At 47.3% G+C, this 18270-nt stretch overlaps 1 protein-coding gene across 1 annotated transcript in view; it reads right to left on the bottom strand.

Annotated features, from left to right (window-relative positions):
* Positions 1-14975, bottom strand: part of FOXO1 (forkhead box O1) — a 72356-nt gene extending 57381 nt beyond the window's left edge. Inside the window, exon 1 of the mRNA XM_074815793.1 lies at positions 14248-14975. Within this exon, the coding sequence (XP_074671894.1) occupies positions 14248-14847 (600 nt within the window). The 5' untranslated portion in view covers positions 14848-14975. The remainder of the gene's footprint in view (positions 1-14247) is intronic.
* Between the last annotated feature and the right edge of the window lie 3295 nt (positions 14976-18270).

Here is an 18270-nt window from a genome sequence, read left to right as displayed (position 1 = left end):
ATGACTTCAAAAAAATACACAAACAGCCAAATGCTATGTTTTGCTCAGTAAATAACTAACCATTGGAACCCATGGCTGCAGGATAACTACTGGAAAATAACTTGCAGTGATTAAAAAGGGATTAAATGGGTTTTATAAACAACAGTATCTGTTGTTAAACATGCTAAAATAAAATTACAAGAGTTAATAACCCATTTGCTTCAGGGCATAAACTAATCCTCATCTAAGGGTAGCAGAGATCTGCCTGCACGTCAGCTCAATATCTGGTGCAACAACTCCTCTCCATAGGCAAGCAATCTTTGCTTTTAATTCCTGGCATTTAAAAATTGTCTTTCTTGACTGGAAAAGAGAGCATGCTATTGTTCAGGCCTTCAACTGACCTCACATAATTAATTCTGGAGTTTACCAGATATATCATTCCCTTGAGGGGCAGGGGTGAAACGCATGAAAAGGGAGAAAAGAGTTTAATTGCTCCGCACTTCAATATTTTGCTCTCAGTTTCTTCAAATACAGTTTGTCTGGGCACTAAAACCAAGCACATGAGATAAAATTCTTGTAAAAAGCTTAAAGACATGAAGAAGGCACAAAATCTATTAGTACTTTTCAGTCCAAGCGTTCACCAGCCAAATCGGTTTATGAGAAAATTAAGATCTTTAGGACAGCAGCAAGGGAAGATTTTTAATATATTAGAACAGAAGAATTTACTCTGCCTGGTAATAATTAAAGCATTATCTAATATCATAGCCTGTTCTCAAAGATGGGATAAGGTTGAAGTACAAACTCCTCGAGATTATGATTCCAGCCCTCTCCAAACCCAAATCCAAAGACATGAACCTTACTAACAGATTGGCTTGTCTCCCAAATAATTGCTTCTGGACAAAACAAGAGATGGGACACGACATGTCCAATGCTGTACTGTGGTTATGAATTTTTGGTTTCAAATGCCAGCTTGCTCTTTCCCACAGGTAAGACAGCTGCATGCTGGGGATGCTCTTCCCTTGGCTCAGGAGAGCTCCTGGAAGAACAAGTTTTGAACATCAGCCCTATAGACTCATTCCACAGGTGACCTTTCTACTGCCAGGCTACCTGCTCCAGTTTCACTTGTCTACAACTCTTTTGTTATTATTTTTTATTCTTAGGGGAGTACAAATTACAGCTGGCTCAGTTTGGCAATCCCAAGGGTCAACATTTGAACTGTGTTTTCAAAAAATTACTTTGCAATGGTCCACTTCAACTCACTAGCAGGCCAGATCAAGGATCCCCTGTGCCTTGTGAGTCTCTGCAAAGTTTGTCACTGACCACCCCAACAGAGCAGTATCAGCGCTGGAGCCACATGTGAAACTGATAACCAAAGCAAAAAATGTAAAATTTCTGCTAGAAAAAAAAAGCTCTGAAACTTAGTTTTACAGTGAATGCAAACATACTGTTTCAGGCCACTGTATGTATATATTCCCTCTCCTCCCCTACTGCTGAAACAGCAAAGCATGCATGGCAGATGGCATGATTCATCTGAAAATTACTCTAGCAGCACTCTATTAGCCTCTAAGGAGTAAACTAGGATATAAATATTCTGAATGTTAACTTAAACTAGGCAGTTGTCATGAGGAGTCATCAGGTCAGTCTCCTTGCTTAGTTTGCAGAATTTTTCTTTCAATGAGCAGTAAGTGTTACGTATGAAGATACCACCATTTATTTGTTCTACCTACCAGGAATTAATACAGACACAAGAAGAGAAGCAACTGAGAGACAAAAACGTTTATTTTCACACACATAAGTAAAAGTGTACCAGCCAAAGTCAGGCCAAGAGCCACAGCACATCATGTTAACAATGGCATCAGCCATTTCTGGCAAGATGGGATAGATTCTGTTTCTAGAGACTGCACACCCTAGCTGGGAGAACAACTTCCCACAGGCCCTGTAGTTGAATATCACTCTGCTCAGTTGAAGACATGTAAGTGACCTCAGGAAGTCTATCCACTGCCCCAAGGCATCAGCAATTTTGTCCAAGACATTTGCAAGAAGCTGCTTGGTAATAACATCCACTGAGGGGAGCCAGCATTAGCCCCAGTCGCAGCCCCCCCAGCTCACTCACAGGTCCACAGGGGACACAGGTAGCCAGCAGACTGAACACAATGAGGGGCATCACACCTCTGCTCCAGTGCAGTCCTGCTCCCAGCTCCCCGGGCAGCACTGCCCACCAGCCTGCGTGACACGCAGGGTAACTCACCAGGGAAGTGACAAAACACACACATGTGTCACATTCAGTGCTAAGGCAGCCTCACCTATGAGCCTGCCCCGAAAATGCAGTTAGAGCACTGTGGCATCAGTCCCCTTCCTTCACACAAAAGACAGGAGTCAGCGGTGCTGCACATCTTCCACAGAAATTAAAAACCATAGGAAGTAAGGAATCGAGTTCCCAGCTGCAAGGAACGCTGAGTACTCGCTCACAGACCTGTTGGACTAGCACATCATGCTTCCAACTGAAACTCCATCACTCATTTGAAAAAAAAAAAAAGAAACTAAACACACACTTAGATGGTTCAGATTATGCTGACAGTACAAAAACTCACTACAGTGCAGGACGCTGCCCCAGGACTGACAACTGTAACGTTAATTGCCTGGACTCTGGGCCCCAAGATAAAAAACTCCTTCCCAAATAAACAGTCCACAAGAACCAATTTATTTTTTTGCTCCATCAACAATAATCCTTAGTCAACAGAAGCTGAGTATTTGGTGTGCTTTAATATGCAGGTTAACCAGCCAGGGGGTGAAGCAAGTAACACAGTTGCCCTCATCTTTGGGGAGAAGGTGGTGAAACTGTGCTTAATGTCATCTCTTCAAAAAGGCGTTTTCTACATATGTATACGCTATCACGTCAGCCTCGTTGCATAACCGGGTTGTGCAATCGTTGCAAATTCATTTACATCTTCATTTTTGTTCCAGAGCTCCAGAAGGGGGAAGGAGTGATCACTGTCAAAGGACAGCATGGACTTTGCAGAACTGGTCTCCTCGGCCACAGGAGGATGGTCTGAAGACGGGTCAGAGGCAGTGGGAAGGCACCAAGACTCCCTCACTAATGCCACTACCACTCACGCAGAGCAGACGTTTGGAGCAAAGTCTTAGAAACCTCAAAGCAAAGGATGACTTCATAGCATCAGGGAATGACTAGCATTGGCTTGGACTACAAGCAGAGAAAATTATGGTTTCTCCTTTAAATACTTATTACTATGTCATTGCCACAGAACTGTAAAGAAGAAATAGGCAAGAGTGCAGTATCAGGTTTTCACAGACCGAACAAACTGGATTATTCAAGAGTGACTCAAGTTTCCAAACAAGCATGGAAAAGTCTGCATTAAGATAGCATCTCTATTTTCCCAAAATCAATTGCAATAGGCTGCGTTTTAAAATACTGCTTTAAATTCCCATCCTCAACTTTTTTCAAGGTATTTACTGGATTTACTACATTTGTGGATAAGGGCGCAACACACCACCAGCAATAAGGACCAGATCCTAGAACAGCATTAATACTCCACGGGCTAGAATATACACTCACACAATGTTAGGAGAGACATTAGCTCTTGCAGCAAAAGCAGTCCCTCAGCCGTAAAGATCTGACACCATAGTTTTACTCAGAGGCTGTGTATATTCAAAAAGGAAAAAGGGGAAATAAGGCAACAAAAATTAAATCCCCAACTTGAGCCAAAAGCGAAATCTCCTGGTTCAGCCCCGTCCATCCATCTCTGATGTTTCCAAGCATCATGCCACCTGCATTTAAAAACAGAAGTGCCTTCCAGATCTGCCTTAATACCATCCCAAGGACGGCAGGACCAAGATACCCCAACAACTACAAAAAAGTGGTGAAGCTGCTCTGTGCTAAACAAGCAGTCACGCTCTGGGTTTTCACATTAAAAAAAAAAATTTGTATTGCTTCCTTCACGATAGATTTCTAGATATTAATCAAGATCTAAATATATCTAGCCAGATAAAAATATGTAGTGCATTTTAATTTATGTTTGAATTATATAACACAACTTGCTGTATCCTCACCCTGAATTTCAAATAGCTTCTGGTTTGAGCTGCAGATCTGTCAGCTGAGCAGAGCTCAGCTCAGAGAGGCAGGACTAAAGTAGGACAAGCGTGGCAGTGGCAATAGGCAAACAGCAACTGCAAATACCTGAGACAGATCTGGCTCTGGCAACTCAACCTTCCTTAACATCAACACAAAGCTCATTAAAAAAAAAATAGTAGTAATACTAATGAATCTAATCAATAAACATTTATCTTGGAACAACACTTCCATCATGAATCTTTCACTTTAGCACAATCATTGCTTTCCTCACCTGAACCTCTGGAGACACTGAAAGACCTTATTGAGGAATTAAGGCAGCAGCATGGTATCCTCCAGGCAGGCCAAGGGACATACCTTAATTGCTTTAAGTAGCGAGGAACCTACGTGGTGAATCACTACAAACTTCTCCCTGTGACTGCTATGAGGAAATGCGATTCCTTTCCCTGACCTCCTCTTCACACCTGAGCAGCAAACAGAGAAGTGCCCTCAAACGGGCCTGACAGACGGCAGCGTTCAGTTCAGCAGGACCCCAGCAGCGGGCTCAGCTCCGGCACGGAGCAGCCGCCAGGTCACGGCTCCAACACCCAGAGAAATCTGCACAGCAGCACCCTGCCAGCACCGGGGCAGGAGCCAGGCTCCAGACTTTCCCGAAAAGCCCTTTGTTCACACCTCCCCACCGCTTCATGCCTTCCAGCTTGCGTCTGAGAGGACCACTGTGAAGAGCAGCGGGAGCAGCCCTTGGCCCCAGTCCGCAGCGCTCTGATGCAGGAGCCTCACAGGGAAGTGCTGTAGGGAAAGGGGACAAAGGGGGAAAGGAAAGAAGAGGGGCACTAACCAGTTACAAATTACATCTGCTAATTACATGTTTCCAGAGGGGAGACAACAGCAGAAATAATCCCTCTTCCCTCAGCGCGCCACCAGGATGCCTTCAGAGCCAGGTTTTCTGGAAGAAGGGGTTGTGGGGGTTGTAAATAATTACAGTTAATTTGAAGGTTCATATTTGAAGAGAGTATTTTTGGAAAGAGAAATCAACATGTTAACAGTGAGCAGGAGCATAGAGCACGTAATCCTTTCACATCCTGACAGGGGAGAACTGCGGAGGCCTGCTATGAAGCATCTCTGAATAACAGCATCTTCATTTTCTGAATATCTAATTAGGAGTTTCTATATATTGCAAAGCATCGCTATAAGATATAATTTAGTTGGCAAACACTAAAGATCTCTCAGTCTGTAAGTATGCTTTTGGCAATCAAAATTTAAATCTGGATATAAATCCGAGATATGTACAGCACAGGTACTTTTTTTTTATTCTAACAATCACATTCAAATTAGCAGATTAGCTCGAATCAGTTTTAAGCAAATGCAAGCTACACGCATATCAGCCTTCACCACCACCACAACAATATATTTTTGGATTGTTAGTATCCTTACTCCCATTAGAGAACTCAAATACATTTAACATATAATAAAGAGCAGCAGATGAAGTCAAACAAGTTCTGTCTAAATCTAAGAAGGCTACAGATGCCAGAATTTAGCACCGACTCGGACTTGAAACTCACACATGCCAAAAAAACACTTGCAATTGCACTAATTCCTACTGTGGGAACTGAAAGGCAGCTTCATATAACACAACGGGCAACAAATCCATTCCTTTAATTTCAGTCGCCAAATTTTAATTAATTTCCATCCAGGCAAACATTAAGCGTTTCTGCTGATCTTGCAGGATGTAAGCTCATTTGCACAATAAATGCGGTCTAACAAGTCACCACATTTATAGCAAGTTGCTTCAGTCTTATCTAACTGCGTAGTTTGAAAAGTCAGTGATGGGTAAGTGAAACTCCACCCACGTCACAGTTTCTGGAGTGAAGCATAAGAAAACTGAAGAAGTTGCTACCTTCTCATTGCAAGTGAGACTGCCAACAGTATTTGGACAATTAGAGTCCATATTCTGAACTACGCATACAGCCTTGTTTAGGAAGGGGAGAAGAAGCATGCAATATTCACTTCAATTTTCTTCTACAAAATGAATGTCTGTAACCCAGCGCTGCAGAGCTCCCCTTCCCAAAAAAGTCAAAGCCAAAGACCCTCTGCGGCCCACTCACGGTAACTGCCAAAAAAAAAAAGCGAAAACAAATCAAACTTGAATTAAATTCTATAAATTTAAATAGGTCAGCATATAAACAAAACATTCACAAATTCTGCCTATGCCAGAAGGCACATATCACTGCAGCATTAAAGCAGAGACCATCAGCAAAAACAGGGACTCTCCAGAAGGTGGATCTGCCAGCAGAAGGGGAAGCAGGGCAGCCAGGGAATCAGTCTGTACACAGCCACTGCTGCCCATCTACACACGGCCAGCTCCAGCCCGGAGGTTTAAGACCAGCTCCAGGTGAAGAGCTGTGGTGTAGGGCCATCCGAGATACAGCACTTTTGCTCACTTGCTGCCCTCCTCCTCTGCAACATCAACAGCAGAGCAAGAAAGCGGTGCCCCTGCTGCTCAGCTACTGAGCTGTAGAGCTGCAGATCAACCTCACCAGCAATCAGCTGCCCTCTGCATCTCCTGTCTTTATGAACCTTCAACTTTCCCCAAAACTACAGCTTCCATGGAGAGCGCAAAGGCTGCTTAAGTGTGTAACTCTTTCACATATGCACACCGCTCATTTCATTAAAAAAAGTTTTTAGTTTTCTGATTCATGTGCATGATGAAAATTTCATTCTGGTACTAACTGAATTAAAAGGGGGGGTAGGTCTCTAACATTTTAAAGGGAGATGCCAACACCCAAGAAGCAGAGAGCAGCCCACTTCACCCTTCCACATCCTAACAGAGGAGAAGCATGGAGGCCTAGCATGAAGTGGCCTCTGAACAATAGATACTCAAAAAAAATAAAGATGATAATTAAGAGCTTTTACATATTACAAAGCATAGCTAGGAGATGTAATTTAGTCAGCAAACACTGTGGGTTAAGGGCACCTCTGCTTGCAAACACTTTTTTGTCAATCAATCCAAATTTAAATCTGAATATGTACTATCTTAGAGACCATGTCCCACACATACAGAGTACATTCTCTCAAGTACACACATGCCAGGCCCCAGAATTTACACACCCCTTAGACCTATACAACAAAAACAGCCTCAACAAAACGAAAAAGGAGCCCCACAGGCTCACACCAACGTGGGCCTGGGCTGAAGTTAACACACCAGCAAAGCATGCAGGGAGACACAGGCTGCTTAGAAATGCAATCACAGCCATCCCTGGCACACTGGCTTGAAGCAGCAACAGGACTGAATACACTTCCAGCTGCATGGATTCCTAGCATTCCCAAAAATTAGGTTTCTAAGGCTAGAACAAGAGAAGACTTGTACCTTTAAGTTTAATTAACTCTAGAATAAGACATATTTTCAAACAGAACTATAACATCATTGATACTGTGCAGTGATGCAAGATGCCTTTAACAACAGTAAGTTGTCTGAGCAAATCGAGTGCTGCCCTCCACTCCTCCAGCAATTTCTAATCTCTGTTGGATGCGGCAGCTGCCAGAGTCCCAGGAGGTTTTCCATGACTACATTTTTAAACCTAGCCACTTCTGGTCTCATGTACCACAAAACAAAGCATTGCTAAACCTCTACCATTTACTGTAGAAGTGCTTCAAAACTAAATACATTTGCCTCCTTAGGTATTACTTTAAGTGATCTGGTATCCACTATTGAAATCTAGCACAGGCATGAGGCCTAATGAAGTTCTTAGCAGATAATCATCAATCCAGTAAAAGCAGCTGACTTCATTCTTTTTATTCCTCCACCTTCTCCGTTAGGAATGGAGACCTACCAAGAAACTTCATGATACAGCTGCTGCACTGCTAACTTAAGATGTCAGCATATCACAAACTACAGTACAGGAATGAAGCACCTTTGTTTGATGAACACTTATGAGTAACATTTACTAAGTATATTTAGAAAGAATACTTAAATGTGAATAGCACTTGTCCTCAAGAGATCAATTTAATTCATGCTGAAGCTCTCTAAAGAGCAGCAGAGATGTTGTTCTTCGAAATGTGACTCTTCCCAGTGCACTTCATTTGTGAAGCAGTGTTTCCCCAATATTTAAAACCCATTTTGGCAACCAGACTTACAAACAAAATGCTACAAAATTCATTAAAATATTAGTATGCACTACCATATGCTTAACTATGACTAGCTGCAGCAGCATCGGTGAATTTGAAGTTCCTTTTTCATAGGAGTTAGTTGACTGTAAAGTAAATATATCCATCTTTCCCATATTTCTGAAAGAGGAAAACAATAAACTATTTACCAGTTATCTTCACTATGTCTTACTTCAGTATTCATTACTCAAGGTTATAAAATCATTTCCATTAGAAATCCTTGTTTCACATACGAACTTTCTCCCAAAACAGAAGGGACTGAAGGTTGAATCTCTGTAGCCACAGCCCTACATATTTCACAAATCTGTGGCTGCAAAATTGTATCAGCATTTTTGTTCCAAAAGCCAAGCATTCATTTTACAAAATATTCACCACTTGTGTAAACAGAGGAGCGTATATTTAGGTAGTATTATGCTTTGGAAACTGAAAAAGTCTGAACAGACATCTCAAGAGTACATCATTTCTGGAGTCTTATAAAAAACCTAAACCACCAAAAATATTGCCTATTTTATTGTTGATCATTGTATTAAAAAAGAGAAAACTCACATACCTTACCTAAACATCTTTATCCCCTTGTACCACACTGCTTCCCCTTTCCATCCCAGGCAGCAAACGCCCCAATTCCCTAAACCACCAACTTCACTGACAACTTGTGAAAGCCTGTAAGTGATACAAAAATAATAATACTAAGGCAACAGCTGACCACGTTGTAAGGAATACAGTGGCAAAGAGCAGTTTTGAGGTTCTTTAAAGTCAGGCACTTCAGGAAAATTTAGTTCATTACATCAGTATACAAAGCCACTCAGGCGTTTTGTTCTGGTGTTTAATCTTACCTATAATCATACAAGTAACTGAACAGACATCACAGCAAATAGAAAATGGGCAAAGAAAATTAAGAGTATTTCCAGCACATAATTCAAGGCCCTAATGGGAAGCTCAAAACCACCAATGGATGCTGGGACACACCGCACCGGACAGCACAAACCACTGGCAGTAGGCACATCTTGAGCACCCCAGCTGCCGAGAGGCAGCTTGGTTCCTCCTGGCCGCAACCTGCCCCAGGGAAGCCCACACACCACCCCAAAAACAGGGCAGCAACATACAGGTTTGAGGTCAGAATGGGCCTTTTCCTTCAAGCGAGGGCTGAGGTCAAAAGGGCAAACATAAAAGGAGAAACAAAATTAGGTTTAAAAGGAACAAACAGTTAAGGGCCAGCATTTCGATACAGCTTCGCCATGAGCTATTCAGGGGCAAGCTAGAAGACTACCTTGCACCTGCAAAGATTAAGCTGAACTTTCATACCTGAAACAAAGCTAAACACAAGCTAGTGACTCAGACAGACAGCGAAGGCTGCTACAAAGGACTTTTAGTGGCAGTGAGCAGGTATGCAAGCCACTAAATAGTAAAACTCACAACGTGGCAGGCAGAGGCTGGAACTGGTCTGGCCATTTCTCCGAGTGCGCCTCTGCTGAGATCAGGCGTCACAGCAGAGAAGATGCAACTACAGCTTCCAGCTGTTCAGGCTGTTACTAGTGCCACATATAAGAAGGTATGACTGTAATTGCATTTAACTTGGCAGAATCCCGAAATAGAAAACCAAATATGCATCTGTTTGTGTTGAATGTAAGTATAAATACAATGCATGATGCTAGGGGGTCCACAAATCACCTAGGGAAGCAACTAAGAGGAGAGGTAAACGCCTACAGGTATGTAACCAGCATTGAGGGAATACACAGCAATTCTTCAAGGCAATCTTCAATTGTGGTATTTCCATATAGAAAAAGAAATGTGTGGTAAACACCTCAAAGATGCACACATTTCACTTTAAATAAATTGTATAAATTTCCACAGTTTAAATTGTTCGCTGATCTAGAATCAAAAGCTTTGGACAACTTCTGTGAAGGTTATTCTTCATTTCTCAAAGTCTTTCAAACACTTCATACTACATGTGGCTTCCAAATCAAATACACCACAACCCAGAATTTATTTTGCATGGTGACCAATCACTACAGAATAGAGTCACGACCACAGAGTATTCCTTCAGTAAGGCCACCCAAAGCACCCGTCCCACACCTGTTTTGTCCTCAGGCTTTCAGGCTTACATCCACTCATCCTTCTGCAGCTAGATATCATCTATTCTCATTCCTTCTGCAATGGCAACAAATAAATTTAGGTGATCGAGTTTCCTTGAGACTAGAAGTCAAGGAGGTGTAAATACCCATGCAACCTTAACGCCTGCCACTGTGAAAAATAAACAACCCATCCACCTCCAGATGAGTACCACCAAACCTCTGCGTTTTCTGTTTAAGAAAAATTATAGGTTTTGATTTGAACCCATTTTCAAAAGCCAGCTAAAAGGATGAGACCATTCAAGGAAGCTTAACTGTGATAGCTCCTTTACAATAAATCTCAACAATCTTGCCATAAAGCAAAGACATAATGAAATATGCACATCACAGAGATGTTTTATATTTTATATATGATGATTAGCCAAAAAGCTATCAGATTTGAGTAGAGTTACCTACAGCTGCAGTGTTGTTCTTGGATGATTATAGGCTGTCTTAAGTCCTATGTCTCCCACTAGCACAGGTAAGGGAAAACACTGCTTTCACTTGACTACTACCAGGAAAAAAGTTTCATTCTTCCATGCAACTTCCACAACAATTTCTTTGTTATCTCTGAAACGGATCTTGCTCTTGCTTCAGCTTTCTCTGAGCAATGCTGGTCACTACTGGCACTCGTTCACAATCAACGATACAGCAGGTCTGGCAGAGCACATCTCAAGTGCTTCACTCAAGGTAACCATTGCACGGGGGATCATGCGGACTTTGCTGCCCTGGAGTTCAATGGGAGGTTTGTTCGTAAAGCGGAGTTTGAGCTAAGAAAAGTCTGGAATAAACTACTTTGTATGTATAACTGAAAACAACTTTACCTACTTTAATAAGCTACTACAGATAGTTTTATGTTACTACCTTCAGCTTCTACCCTTACTTTAAAAGCCATTTTTATCTGAATGTTTTTATTCAGAAGAACTTGGATGCTATTTTGAGCTCCTAACAGATAGTGTTGACACTACTGAACTTCTTTATTCAGTGAAAAATGAAAAAGCAGCTCAATATCAGATATTAAATCAGGGCAGTACATATTCACAAGCATTAAAGGAGTTAGCCCTCATCTTCTGGGTGAGAAACACAGCCTTGCCACTATGCAGAAAGTGCACATTCTTTTCAATTTCTTGTGTATTTCATAGATTTTGTGTATAATATGAAAGGTGCCTTGTTGCACTTACAAATATGCAAACTCCAACAAGATGAAGCTTTATTTAAGGGGGCAAAAAAAGAAATCAACCACCCTCTCTTTCTCAGGCTGTGAAACACCCGCACACAATGTACTCCCGTCCCTAAGTCAGTGCCAGGCTCTAAGGCGAACCCGCGCTCCCTCTGTCAGCAGAAAAGTCCGCTGCTAATCTGTGCTCATCGCTGGAGCAATGCTCCTCCTCTGTCAGGGCCCTTGGCTGACTTGGGCTTCGCTCCCAGCCTTGCACCCGCACCTACAGCAGGTCCCCAGCCCCCAGAGCACAAGCAAACCAACAGCTCCCAATCTGAAAAATAAAAATAATCCTTATTCTGGCTGAGCCGTGGATAAATGGTGGTAAACAAGGCAAACGGGCTAGATGCCTCAAGCAGATCAGTTATAGCATTGACACCCAGTGGCTGCCAGTAACTAAACCTGAAAAGGTGGTTAAGAAACATTGCATTTATCTGGCTAAAGTGGTAAAACCTGCAAGCGTGTAACTTTCTGAGCAGCCTGGCCGTGACACAGCCAAAGGAAGGGATTAGGGCAACGTGTACAATGCAGAACACAGTAACTACTTAATTGTGGTAGGAGCATACATGTGTATTTACCCGCTAGCAGCGGCAGGGTACCTACTGCATTCTACCAGAGAGTACCACAACCAAAAAACAATACCCGTAACGGCTCTCCCCATCACAGTGGAAGCATGTGGGCATAGAAAGAGCTCGCTCCGTCAGAAAGAGGAGTGCAGGACTTGTTACTTGCTGAAGCACCACAGGAAGAGCAATAAAATAGTTACATAGCCAACAGAGTTTCTTATTTGCTCGCTTGAATTCAGGAGCTCTTCGCTTTGATTTTATTTTGGTTTGTTTGGTTTTCATTTCTCTTCTACTCATTCTGAAATCGATGTATCTTGCTTTTTTCAAGGAGACCGAAATACCACTGGAAAAAACCCCAGCATTTTCGAGTAACAAGTTACCGTATTTAAAAGTTGTCAGCTATCAATCATGTCACTCCTATTAAGGGTTTTCATGAAAGATGTCTTCAGAGAATTATCCTTTAAATTTTTTAGTCAAACACATCGATAGAAACTAACAAATTACTTTTAAAAGCCTTAAAAGCCTTCAGCTAAAGATGAGTTTAAGATTCATGGTCATTTCCTTAGCAGGATGTCGCTTACCTCTAAAAAAAGAAATTTACAAAAACCTGATATAACAAACATTCCTAGCTACACAACTGAAAATGTATAAATACACAATTTGAGTTGACACTTTCTTTTTTAAAAAAGGCAAATATTACAGATACCAGAAAGTGAAGCAAAGAGTTTGGCTGGCCCCAACTGGGCCGAAGCCACAAACACACCAGGACACGCTGATACCGTGGCTAGGTGTGTGCACCTCACACATTTACTGCCATTACTTAATCTCTCGCAGGGCAGAAGAGGCTCTGCCTTTACACAGACGGCTAAAGGTTATTCTGACAATGTTCTCGTGCAACGGTGCCACAGTATTACACGCTCTGCCTCTGCCGCGACCAGGGGCACAGGTGGGTGACACTTTCTCACCAGAGGCCTCGGAGGAAGAGGATTTGTTCGCAGCAGTGCTAAGCACTGGCCACCCAGAGGGATGAGGAGCTGGAGGGTACCACAGGCCTCCTGCAGCCACCACCATGGTGGGCGAGGGCCAGCGTGGCCACACAGCCCCACGCGAAGCGATGCCAGGCTCGGGGCCACCTGCCTTGGAGGGTGGCTGGTGCCCACGGGGCCCTCCGGGACCTGGCAAGACGGTGCCCCCGGGCCGAGGCAGCGCTCGGGCAGCTGGCCTTACGGCCTGGCTCTGGGCAGCACCGACCGCTCGGCTCCAGCCTGCGCAGCGCCGAGCACAAATCCCCCCCCAGTTACCGCCGCCAGCCTGCAGCGGCTACAGGGGGAAACTGCGTCCCACTATTTCACAGGAGAAAGACGCTCCCTCAACCCAAGTTTAACAAAGCCATCAAGACAAATACAGCGGCTTACTCATTAAACACACGGTATTTCTGCAACCCTTGTCCTGCCTCCGCTCTTTCCTCATCCCTGTTTGCTTCTGATCCCTCTCCGCCGCCCGACGGCAAACCCCGCCGCGCCGGGGCGGCTGCAGGCACTCCCCCCCCATCCCCCGGGGCCGGGCAGCCCCCAAGGGGACGCGGCGGTGCCTCCGCAGCGCCCGACGGCCACCCCCACGACACGGGTGTTGAACCCCGGCCCCCCGCCCCGGTGGAGCGGGAGGCGGCGGCGCTCCCGCCGCGATTGCCCGGGGACGGCGCCGTGACACGGCGTGAACTTTTGCTTTCGGCGGGGCAGGGCGGGGGGAGGAGGCGGAGAGCGGCGAGTTGGGGGGGCGGCCCCGGCCCCTCCTGCGCCCCACCGAGGAGGGGGGGGGGGGGGGGCGGGGGGCAAAATCGCTTTTTTTCCAGTCAGATTTTTCCCTTAGGAAGGGTGAAATAAGCAAAAATTGTAAGGGGAGTAAAAAAATAAATAAAAGCACGGAGCCGGAGCGCTGCAAACTGCGCGGCGGGCAGCGAGCAGCCCGGGGGGAGGCAGCGAGCCCCCCGCGGGAGGGCAGCGAGCCCAGCCGTTCGCAGCGCCGCGGCTCCCTGCCCCGGCTGCACCGTGTGCAGCGCCCGGCACGACGGAGCCCCCCCGGGCCCCCCTCCGACGGGGGCGTCCCCCACCGCCCGCCCCTCACCTTCCAGCCGGCCGAGCTGTTGCTGTCGCCCTTATCCTTGAAGTAGGGGACGCTCTTGACCATCCACTCGTAGATCTGGGAGAGGGTGAGCCGCTTCTCGGGGGAGCTCTCGATGGCCTTGGTGATGAGGTCCGCGTAGGACAGGTTGCCCCAGGCGTTGCGGCGCGACGAGCTGCTCTTGCGGGGCTGCCCGGCCACGGGGCCCGGCGACAGACCGGCCACGGGCGGCGGCACCGGCGGCACCGGCGGCGGCCCCGGCGGGTGGAGGCGGCAGCCGGCCTCGGGCGCCGGGAAGTCCCCGCAGCGGCAGGCGGCTGCCTCCGGGGGAGCGGCGGCGGGGGGCAGCGGCGCGAAGTCCTCGCTCTCCTCTAGCAGGCTGAGGTTGCTGATGAAGTCGGCACCGAGCCCTCCCGAGGCGGCAGCACCGGCCGCGGCCCCGGCCGCCCCCTCGGGCTGCCCGCCGCACGACGGCGCCGGGCTGGAGGTGGCCGAGCTGGGGGGGTTGAACTCCGGCCGCGGCAGGGGCCAGGTGCAGGAGCGGGGCCGCGGCAGCGGCTCGAAGTCGGGGTCGATGTCCACCAGCTGCGGTGCCTCGGCCATGGCGGGGCCGGGGCGGGAGCGCGGCGGCGGCGGAGGCAGCGGGGCGGCCGGGCTCAGCGCCGCCGCCCCATGCAGGCTCCGGGCACGGACCGGCGCGGCCCCGACGGCGCGGCCGCCAACTCCCCTCGCGGCTCCGGCCCCGCCGCCCTGCCCCTGCCCGGCTCCCGGCTCCCTGCCCTCCGCGGCGGCAGCAACAGCAGCGACCCGGCCGCCCGGCGCGCACCGACTGGAGCGACCGCCCCGCGCGGGCCCGCCTCCAGCCTTCCTCCTCCTCCTCCTCCTCCTCCTCCCGGCGGGGAGGGCCGGCCCGCGCCGCGCCAATGGCAGCGCCGCGCCGCCCGCCCGCCTCCCGCCGCGGGGCCGGTTTGGCAGGAGGGTGCCGGTGCCCCCGTGCTGTTTCTGGGTGGTTTTTGTTTTCCGGCGGCGGAGCGGGGTGAGAAGCGGCGGGCGGCCGGCGGTGCCCCCCGCAGGCCCGGGCTCGGCGCCGCGGAGGGGCTGCGCGGGCGGTGCCGGAGCTCCCTTGCCCCGCCGGGGAGTGAGCGCCGCGGGGGGCGAAGGAAGTAACCGGGCTCGCACGGCGAGCTGCGGGGGAGGGGGGCGACTGCCACGGAAAATGCCCCCGCGAGTGTTTCTGCTTTGGTCGCTGCCGCCGGGGTCCTGCCGCCCGCCCCGACGGCCCCGGTGCCTGCCGCCCCCGGGGATCGGCGGGGGCCTGGGGGCATCCCCCGGCTGCAGCGGGGGTTCACGGGGGGGTGGGGGGGTCCGGGCGGGTCCCCGCTCCCACCAGCAGCCCGGCTGCCCTGGCTCCGTGCGAAGCGCCAGTGCCGCCCGTCTGCCCGCCCCGTGGGGTCCTGGCAGCCCCCGCGCCGCGGCGACGGGACCGGGGGCTGCGGCAGCTGCCCTGCCTCCCTCCCTGCCTCAGTCCTTCCCAGGCCGGCTCCTCGCCAGAAAGTGCCTGTGCCTCCCGAAGCGATAAACCTTCCCTTCGGCTGAGAGTGTTTTCATACCGAGAGCTGGTGTTTTATTCCGTGGGCAGGCACTGGAGCTCGGGATAATTTCATTTTAAGTCAACATACTTTATATTTTTCCCGGCAAACCCCAAGGCCACACAATTTAGTAAGGCTTGTATTCCCCCTTCCAAAAAGGCAGCGGTTACAGCACATGCCACCTCTGCCTCCCGAGCCCATAAACATAGAGAGGTACACGTTCGAGGCAACACAGAAGTCTTATTCTGTTTAAAATTAAAAGGAAGACATTTGCTTAAACTAGGGAAGCAATCTCAGGGACGAGGCACGACTCAACACCTTGTTCAAACTGGCAAACTCTACTTTTTAGAAAATCGGTTTTGTTTTCAATAGGAGGAGTGCTTTCAAAAAACATACTTCAGACATGGCTTAGTAAGTCACAAAATTCACAACCAGCCATGGCATTTCATGTTGCTTGTCAAAGAACTACTGAAGCAGGGTAACTGTCACTGTTGAGCCAGCAAACCTGTTACTCTTCCCTCCTCTCTGCATCAAGGCAGTGGGTTAATGTTATTTAAATGCGGTTCATTGTTCCTATAAAAATATTTTCTGAAAATGAGTAACAATAATGAAGGAGAGAGAGAGTGTAAGACTGGATTTAGGCCCACAGCGTATAATTTAGTGACAGATCATACATCTACATACACATTCTGTCTATTATGAAAACACTTTTTAAGACATGCAGTGATACCTAACTATATAGTTAGTTCAACATATGCATAAATGCACAGTAACTGATCAAAATTTAAAGCACTGGTTTTGTCATGTTTATTTCCCCAAATGCCAAAGGTGATTATACCTTATTATAGGTTGGCTGCTCGTCAGATTTCAGAGTTGCTTTGCCTTTAAGTCATTTCTACGTTTTCCAAATCCTGCGAAGGGTTCAACCCACAAATTTATATTGTTTAGCCCACAGATTTTAGAAACCCCTTTTTTTTTTCAGGTTAAAAAAAAAAAGGCAAAATAGTCCCAGTTCAACCTAATAACTTGCATGCCACGTTTCAGCTTGGAACAGCTTTATATGGCAGCATTACACAACTCAGCTATAGTAGTTGCCCTGCAATAAGGGAGAGCACCCTGCCTTGGAGAAGCAGAGATTATATAAGGGTGAGAAGCAGCCAGGGACGCGCGGCGAATGGGCATGTTTAAATGGGAGCCAAAACAAAAGCAGTTCCCGAGAACACTGAAACATTTTCTTTTCCTTTCCTTGGTGTCTGGAAAAAAAAAAATAAATCTAAGAGCCAGACTGGCACCCATCCTGCTAAAGGAAACAGATTTATTACCCAGGCTTTCTTCTAAGGATTTTTTTAAAATCTTGCACTCCTTGCTTTTTTATTTTGTCAAAAATAGAGATGTTATTCCCTGACCTCTACTGGTATACGCAGGTGTCGAAAAAAAATAGCTTTCCTTTGTCAGTTGCCAACTGTGAAAACTGGGAGGAAGGCTACTGCTGAGGGATTTTAGGAAGCCTGGTGTGTTCATAGTTCAGCCTGGCTCGTTCTGCACGATAAGGGTTGTGTCGCCCTTTCTTGGCCCTCCATAGTGTTGCTATTGCTCACCTCACCTTCCTGGCAGGGCTCTGCCACATTTGTGCCCCATGTCACTGATGTTCTTGCAGCTCAAAAATTAGCGGTGAATACAGACAGCAGTTTGCAGTGAGGGGTGAGGGACAAGGAGGCAGAGTGCAGTAAAAACAGGGCGTTCAAAATGCTGCAATTGCTCGGCAAGTGGCACCCCGTGACTCACAAGGCAATAGGCAGAGTTTAGCTCTGCCGCGGGGATTTTGACTATTGCGTGCTATCAGCTGGGTCCAGGTCTGCTGAGGCTTGAAGGAAGGATGAAGGCCGATGAGACCATGCTGCGCACTTTCCTGGGATGAGTAATCCAGGCAGTCTGCTCTGACTTCGGCAGAACCACCTGGGTGAGTGAGTCCTTCCGTAAGGCCCCAGTCCACGCATATGCGATCCTCTGCTTTCCTCATAGGATTTCTTCTCTCCATCAAGTATTTGGGGATTGAATCCTTTCAGGTCAACCGATTTTAGAGTCAAAGCAGCGAAGTGACACTCGTGCCATGCACAGTATGAGGGTCAAACAAGCTGCGTGCTCTAACCCCACCTGCCCCACTCTCCCAGTGCCCCCCAATACCGTTGACAACCCCTAGGACACACTGCCATGAACAAAACCACCCATTCAGCTGCTGAAGGGGGGCTTGCTCCTCCTAAAACAGATCAGCACAGTGATAGCTCAGTACAAGAAATTTTACCGCATCTACAAATGACAGCGTTAAGTTTATCTCATCTCCCACAATGCCGAAATGCTGATGGATGCACCACAATTCATTTTCTACTCCCACAGTCCTCCTCCTACACTCCACCTTTTCATTTCTCTACTCCTACTT

Source organism: Strix aluco, chromosome 2 (assembly GCF_031877795.1).
Source record: "Strix aluco isolate bStrAlu1 chromosome 2, bStrAlu1.hap1, whole genome shotgun sequence".
In the NCBI taxonomy this organism is placed as follows: domain Eukaryota; kingdom Metazoa; phylum Chordata; class Aves; order Strigiformes; family Strigidae; genus Strix; species Strix aluco.
Note: the sequence above shows the minus strand (reverse complement) of the source record. Positions and strands in the feature narration are given on the sequence as shown.